The sequence below is a fragment of the Mus caroli genome, chromosome 4 (assembly GCF_900094665.2).
Source record: "Mus caroli chromosome 4, CAROLI_EIJ_v1.1, whole genome shotgun sequence".
NCBI classification, from domain to species: domain Eukaryota; kingdom Metazoa; phylum Chordata; class Mammalia; order Rodentia; family Muridae; genus Mus; species Mus caroli.
In genome coordinates, this window is record NC_034573.1 from 95,432,624 (window position 1) to 95,440,843 (window position 8,220).

The 8,220-nt window shown below is 43.2% G+C and overlaps 1 protein-coding gene and 1 long non-coding RNA gene across 4 annotated transcripts in view; one reads left to right on the plus strand and one right to left on the minus strand.

The window, feature by feature from the left end:
• C4H1orf141 (chromosome 4 C1orf141 homolog) overlaps window positions 1-6,325 on the minus strand; it is a 54,240-nt gene extending 47,915 nt beyond the window's left edge. For 2 of the 3 annotated variants that reach the window (XM_021160293.1, XM_021160294.1), the window contains exons 1-2: window positions 5,745-6,325; window positions 104-195 (exon numbers count right to left, since the gene is read on the minus strand). In XM_021160293.1, the coding sequence (XP_021015952.1) occupies window positions 104-178 (75 nt within the window). In that variant the 5' untranslated portion in view covers window positions 179-195; window positions 5,745-6,325. Of the gene's footprint in view, window positions 1-103; window positions 196-292; window positions 364-5,744 lie in introns of those variants that run through there. The other variant, XM_029475866.1, reaches the window with a different exon arrangement.
• An 82-nt stretch (window positions 6,326-6,407) lies between these two features.
• The window catches only part of LOC110292126, a 21,152-nt gene continuing 19,339 nt past the window's right edge, over window positions 6,408-8,220 (plus strand). Inside the window, exon 1 of the long non-coding RNA XR_002377659.1 lies at window positions 6,408-7,163. This is a non-coding gene — a long non-coding RNA (uncharacterized LOC110292126). The remainder of the gene's footprint in view (window positions 7,164-8,220) is intronic.

Genomic DNA, 8,220 nt, shown 5'->3' on the forward strand with positions numbered 1-8,220 from the left:
AACAGCAGCATGGAAGTGTAAGCCGAATAAACCCTTTCCTCCCCAACTTGCTTCTTGGTCATGATGTTTGTGCAGGAATAGAAACCCTGACTAAGACACATACCTTTTCCCTGATGGCTTCAAGTATCCTTTCTTTCTCCTCCAGGGCATCAAACTTTTCCAGGATTTTTTCTGTCATCGTTTGTCAATAAATACCTATTCGAAATGGAGGGAGAAAGAAATATCCAATTTGATTCAGATCAAAACACATGATGATTATTTAAGGCATAAGAGGAGAGTCCCTCTCTATTACCGCTCCAGGTACAGTTCAGAGCTGTGCTGGTCATGAAAGCAGTCACAGAATTATAAATGTACTCAATTGGTTTTAAATAGGAAAAACAAACCAAAATCAAAACCAAAACCAAACCAAAACCCAGAACTTCAAGCTTGTTACACAAGAGCCAGGCGTGGCTCCAACTGGAAGTAAGGCTGCCCGACTGAACATCTGTTCTCTTCTGTCGTGATATAATTTTAATGAAAGGAATTCAAAGACCTCACCTTCATACAGTTAACTGAGTTTAAAATTGGTCCATTGGGGCACAGCACTCAACGGGCACTTAGAAGCAGGTTATCTGAAAGTCCTCAGTGGAGGTCAAGTGACGCAGAGGAACTGGATGGACATCAAGATCTGGCCTAATTTATCTCCATTCTCAGATGAGTAAACTGAAGGTCACACAGGACTCTGATGAGTTCAGTGCAAATGCTTCTGAGTAGGACAGAGGCAAGAACACGGGAGTCCTGGAGGTTGGAGGGATGGACTAGCAACTAAAGCACTTGCCACACAAATGTGAGGACCTGAATTCAGACCTCAAGATCCCAGGTGAATGCTGGATGGGGTGGCTAACCATCTGCAATTCTAAACCAGGAAGGGGAAAATCTGTAATGCTCAGAGCAAGGTGGCCAGTGAGCATAGCCATGTTAGAGTGGGTGGACTCTGATAAATCACCAGGTTACATAGTGAACACTAGGGTTGAGGGTTTTTGAGTTCAGTCAGGAGGCTGGAAAGAACATTTTTTCATCTTGTTGGGGTAAGCTCTAAAAATGTTGAACATGTAGCTGGTGGCCCAAGAGTTTGTATACACTGGTGTGTGTGTGTGTGTGTATTATATATGTGTGGTATATGCACAATATGTACGTGAGTGCCAAAGGAGAGTGTTAAGAGTCCTGCTCTGTCATGCCTTGCACTACTCCCTTGAGGCAGAAGCTCTCATTGCAACAAAAGCGAGGGAGTAAGCCCTGATGATACTCGTCTCTCCTCATACCCCAGTGTGAGTATAACCATGCCTGACTTTTTATTTGCCAGAGATTTGAACTCAGGTTCTTATGCAAAAATGCAAGCGTTCTTGTCATTGACTAAGGCATCTTTCCAGCCCTCAAACTTGATTTTTGAAATCAAGATGTTGAAATGTTGAGCCTCTGGGCCTCATGTGGATCTGTTTTAGCCGAGAGCAGGTATTTTACGTAGGCGGTTAAACCTCCACTTCTTCTCCTACACTCTCACGTTCCATCTCTTCACATCCTCTCGGTTTGTGGAACTTGCTTCCCTGCCTTAAAAATATTTTCCATATATGAATTTCTGTCTCTAATTCTGTGCCAGCCAATGGATCTTAGATGCCCTTCTGTTGTTATAACAAAATACCTGACTGAATACTTTATGAAGAAGAGAGATAGTTACCTATTTAGGTAATAGTTTTGGAGCTGAAGTCTAAGATTTGGATGTTCCACTTGTTCATCTCCAGGTGAGACCTTGTGAGAAATGATATTCGAATGGTGACAGTAGGTATAAGAAGTGCGATATCAGACAGAAAGCCAGAGGGCAGACGGGATCCAGTTTTGTTCTTTTAGATCCACCCTATTGTGAGGTCTGACTACTTCCAAGAGAACTATACAAACTCCTTAGTCTGGAGAGATGACTCTGAAGTTAAGAGCACTGTTTGCTCTTCCAGTGGTCCTGAGTTCAATTTCCAGAAACCACATTGTGGCTCACAAACATCTATAATGAGATCTGGTGCCCCTCATTTAGCCTGCTGGCATACATGCAGGCAGAATGCTATATACACAATAAACAAATATTTAAAAAACAAAACAAACAAAAAATTCTCCCTCGGTGGCAGCACCCCCCACCCTGCCTCAATGACTTCAGTACCTCTCATATCATCACTGCACTAGAGACCAAGTTCTTAGTACATGAACCTTTAGGAAGGATGCTCTTAGAGAAGAGACCATGTCCAAACCAAAGTGCCAATGTGACAAAAAACTTAGGTGGAGAAAATTCTGGACCATGAGGACATAGACAGACATCAGGCCTTCCGCATATAAGCTCAAAGCTCGAGGTGAGGTAGGGAGGTCTCATGGATCATGAGCCAATCCATAAAAGCTTTGACTACTATGGGTGAGAGAGGGAGGTCTGGATCCAGGTGTCATCATGTGTGGACACTGCAAGCTTTGACGGTCTCCAGCAGGAAGACAAGGGAAGATTTTGGAGGAGACAGATAGTTTATCTGGACAAGAACTTCCTCTTAGAGCCAGGAACATTTTGTGTCTGAAATCCATGGAGGGCATTTCATTTCCTGTTTCTAGCATAGAAGTGGAGATTCGAAAATGCCTTCTAGTGGAGACAAACTATTCTCAGTGAGAAATAAGATTAGCACATTGAAGAGGGTAGGTTTCTCAAATGGGAAAAGGCACAAATGATGCGAGAGCAGCAGATCTGCTACTTACTTATGCTAAGGGGAAAAGCAGGCTGCTCTGGAAAAGTGGTCTCTCAACTGGTGGGTCCCAACCCCCTTCAGGGGAGGTCACAAACCAGATAGCCGGCATATCAGATATTTATATTACAATTCATATCAGGAGCAAAGTGTCAGTTATGAAGTAGCAACAGAAATAGTTTATTTTTCTGGGGGAGAGGAGCTGTATTAAAGGGTAGCAGCATTAGGATGGTTGAGACCCACTGATTTAGAGTGAGGTGTCCCAAGTCACCTATCTTTAGCATCTTCCCATCTTCAGCATCGCAATCAACATGATAAGGTACAAAATGTCTCCTCATTTTATACAAGTGCTGGGGTATCAGGGAAAGACGATCATGATGACCACACCTATTATTATCTGTCTTATCTTTTCTTAATTGCAGTGTTTCTTTAAACTACAATCTGTAATTCAGGGGTCTAATTTACTACACACCCTTTGTTCCCAACCTACCATCATCTGGCTTCTATTTAAATCAGCCCCTAGGTCATCAGGGTCATTGTCTTATGAACCAGTGAAGACCTTTTTGCCTTGTTCATTATTTTAATTTTTATAAATTTAGGAATATTATCTCTTCTTTTAAAAAACAGAAATTCTTGTCCCTCTCAGTTTCCATACCATCAATCTTCCCACCTCCCTGGAATATTCCTTACCAATGTCTTCAGGCTTCTCTTCAAACTCTAGTGTCCTCAGGGGCTACACCATGTTTCTGGTTGCTGCACATTCTCCCAAGACAGCCCCTAAACCGATGGCTTCATCTACTGTCATCTATTTCCAAATAAATTCTCCTTTCTGCGTTCCAAACCTATGTATACAGCTCAGTTCGTTATATGTTCCCCCAGTAGCGCAAGTGTGAGTTAAGAGGAAACTTTACCATCATTCTTGTCTTACAACCAAGGCTGTCTTGATTAGCATCTCTCAGGCTTCTGGCTCACACACTGGGGTGTCATAGCCGTTCTCCTTCTCAGCCATGCTACAGAATGAGTCAAAAACTTGGATCCCATCTGACCTCCAAAGTCAAACTCAGGGGGTGATGATTAAAAATGTTCTGACTTTTCTCATGAATTGAAATAGGTCAGGTAAGGTCTTGGCTGCCAAGTTTTCAGTCTAGAAATCAATCCGGTTGTGTGGGAAGTGCTGGTGTCAAGCAATCTCAACCCACAGCTGCATAGAGTATTGACTCATGGACTCTGGTTATCTAGTTTTAAATGATCTTCTAATGCAGGTCCTTCCCAAACCTGGATTTGGTTCCCATTTTGCTGGAGAAGCCCCTGACCTCTTATGTCAACATTCACAATCACGTTATCAGGTATAGACTCTATCCTAAGTAGCTTCTTAGCTCTTCCTGTTTTATCCACGTGGCCTCGATTTAGGAGTCTGTAACTGGTTGCTTGGATTACTGCAATAGTTTAAAATTTGCTCTCTATATTTCATGAATTCAATCTACTCTTCATAGACTTGAAATTTTTTTCAAGAAAAATATGATGTGTCTTCTTGCTTCAAGCTTCAAATCCTTCAAAAAACATTAAACGCCAAACTCCTTGGTAGGTTATGCAATAGTGCGACCTGTGAATTCAGTATCTGTGATCACACACACTCTACTTCCCAGTCACAAGAAACAACTGTGATTTCTCATGTGCCATCTCATGTTGCTTTTCTTGTTACTTCACCTTAATATTCACTGTTGATATCACCAGTCTTCCACTCCCTGTATTCCCAAGTTTTCTTCATCAAGCAACACTTCTAGTGGAGATTCCTGTACACCATGCTTTGGACAGCAAATGTCTGTGTGCAGAAGAAAGCCTGGTGGTGACACATTCTGCACCATACATTCACTGAAAGCAAGAACTATGTCTAATTCACCTCTGAGTTTCTAATACCCTCACAACTTGGTTAAGTGGTTAACTATAGAGAGAAAATGCACAGCTGTGGATGCTATGACTGCCTTTGTCTTCCAGCAAAGCCATTGCCTTTGACGGTGCTCAGAGTCAAGGGTGCTTCTCACACTTCCTAATGTTGCAGCCCTTTAATACAGTTCCTCGTGTTGTGGTAACCCAAAATCATAAAATTATTTTATTGCTACCTCATAACTGTAATTTTACTACTGTTGATGATTGTAATATAAGTGTCTGATATGCAAGATATCTGATATGAGACCCCCAAAGGGGTCATGACACACAGGTAGAGAATGACTGAAAAAGAAAATGACAAGGAATACTGAAGGGACAGTGAAAGGACCAGAGCCCATATTCAGCACAATTGGGCAAATGCTAAATGTGTATATTAGCAGCCCTAAATGGACTCAACAGGTTGTCCTTTACACACATGCACACACACACACACACACACACACACACACACACACACACATATGCACACACATGCACATACATGTGCATGCATGCACATACACACATGGACACGCACATGCAAGTACATATGCATGCACACAGCAGACAGATACAAATACATGCACACACATGTGAGGGCACACACACATGCACATAGACATCAAGTACATATGCAATGACACACATGCACACATGCTCTTGTATGCACACAACCACACACATGCAAATATGCACACACATGTATGCACACACATGCATGCATGCAAGCACTCACACACACATACATGCATGCAAGCATTCTCTCTCTCTCTCTCTCTCTCTCTCACACACACACACACATACACACACACACCCCGCATGCACATGTACACACTTAACAGCAATAAGAAGTTAAGAATTTGATGGGGAGATAAGGGGCATGGGAGGAGTTGGAAGGAGGAGGTGGTAGAAATGACAGCTGTGTGATGGTGGGCTTGTTGCTTAATCTTTCTGAGTGGCCCATTTTAAAAGCTGGAAAAAATATGGAATTCATGAGGTTGCTATAAAGTTTAACTGCAGATACAGGTGGGCAGATCATTGATACATAAAATTAAGTAAGGACAAACTTACCAGTTAGAGGCCTGGTGTGTGTAACTCCTTTATTTCATTTTTATTTTATAATTGCAGCACAAAGGGTCTTCTTGGGCCACAGATCATTTCATCTTCTGCTGTTCTTGTCAAGATGCGATCAAAGGCTTGCATCTGTCTGTCGGTCTGTCTGTTTCTCTCAGCTAACTTTCTCAGATGTCAGCGAACAATAAGCTTCTCGGCCACTTAGTGTTTATTCTTACCGAGCAACTCCACGTCTTCTGCAGAATGGCTTCTCACAATCATGCTTATTTTCCTCCTCATCTTCTTCACTGCCTTACTTGTGCTGACATTTAGATCAAATTCTTGTTTATCTTTTTAGTTTTGGGAACTGAAAGTAAAGTGCTGGACTACCAGACCCACAGGAAGGCCTTGGGTACCCTGTCAGTGCTAAGGGAGAACAACACCAAGTTCAGCATCCTCCTGTCTCCGTACTGGAGTCTCAGCAGCTAATGGTAGTATTGTGGTCAGGAGTTTTTACCATGCTCCTTTCAGCTGATATAACTGGGGGCAGGACAGGTGTACTCACTTCTGAAATCTGCAGAGGTCTGTCCAAAGCTCTCTCTTGCTCTTATATTTTGGGCATGATGACAATTGGAATGTAGGATTCTTACATGTCACAAAGCCAGCCTTCCAGACCCTTGGGATTAGAACAAAGCTGTCCCCCTGCTTTGGGAGTAGCTTTGGGGGCTGTGCTTTCACACAGGGGCAAATCCCCTTTCACCCTTTCTTTGAACCCATTGTCCTCTAGCCCTTCAGGTCTCTGCTTTCTCTCACCAGGCCACAGCAGCATTCCTAACCCTGGATCTGCCTACCTCTCACTGTGGTCCTCAACCTTTGAATGTTGATCATCCAGAAAGCCATCTGAGCAGCCTTTCTTGTAGGACAATGGTCAGGTCCAACTCTAGCTCAGGAACCATGGCTTGCTCCACCTTATCTGCAGAATGGGCCCTCAGGTTTTCAGACAACAGCCACTGCAAGACATGGCTCCATCTACCTTTCCTATGTCTTCCTCTCCACTTAGTGAAAAAGCCATTGCCCAGAAGACTTGGAGTTGCTCACTAAGAACAAACACTAAGAGAAGGTTGCCGTTGTGACACCATAGCCCCTCATCTTCTGCCAGATAAGTCCCACCCATTTCCAGCCATGTCTTTGCACTTAGCTCTCCCCTCTTGTCTGAATGCTCTCTTTTCAAGGGTCCCCGATCAGGAGCCTGCTTGTCAAATCCCAGGGCAAAGCCTCCTCTATGAACCCTCCCTTGGCCGCCTCACTGTCTTGGTGATGTGTCTCTCTTTTGTGTGCTTCCTACTGATTCCTACTGAAGAGATCTGAGCTCCAACTCATCTTGTCCTCAGTGCTGCAGCTCATTTGCAGGATGTCTCCAAGTGGACCGTGTCATGGGTGAGCATCCTGGTGCATCTTCCATGATCATTGTTACTTCATGATGATTCTTTCTGGAGAATGAACTATCAAGTGGGGTGAATTGTTATAAAATGTAGCCTTTGCCAAATTAAACTCGGTAAAATAGTGTTTAAAGGAAACTTGGATTTATGGTTTTAAGTTTGTTGGCTTTTTCCTTTGGGGTGTGTGTGTGTGTGTGTGTATGAGAGAGAGAGAGAGAGAGGAGAGTCAGGGTCTCACATTATAGTCTAGGCTGGTCTGGAATTCTCTTGAATTCATGGCAACCCTTCCGCCTCAGCCTCCCACGTGCTGGGACTTATAAGCATAAGTCATCACATGGTCTTAACTGCTAGCTGTGTAGTGAAAAATTTTGGTGTATGTATGTATTAACAAAATAGAGAAATTAAATTAGAGCACAAGAAATTTCTAATCACTGTTTTCTCTATAATCTACAGCCCTCATACTTCGAAGGCTGTCACAAGGCAAGACTTAGCAGAAACCTTATGAGTTCACTGTAGACTGAGAAATTATAAAAACAAACAAACAAACAAACAAAACCCCTGGGAGGTGGTGGCAAATGCCATAAATCTCAGTGTTCAGGAGGCAGAGGCAGGCACATCTCTGTGACTTTGTGAGTTCAGGGCCAGCCTAGTTTACAGAACTAGTTCTAGGACAGTCAGGGCAACACAGAGAAACCCTGTCTTGGAAACAACAAAGCAAAACAAAAACACTACTTTTTTCCTGTTTATTTCTTTTAATTAGGTATTTTCTTCATTTATATTTCCAATGCTATCCCAAAAGTCCCCCCATACCCTCCCCCCTCCCACTTCTTGGCCCTGGTGTTCCCCTCTACTGAGGCATATAAGTTTGCAAGACTGATGGGCCTCTCTTTCCAATGATGGCCGACTAGGCCATCCTCTGATACATATGCAGCTAGAAACACGAGCTCTGGGGGGGAGGGGAGGTACTGGTTAGTTCATAATGTTGTTCCACCTATAGGGTTGCAGATTCCTTTAGCTCCTTGGGTACTTTCTCTAGCTCCTCCATTGGGGGCCCT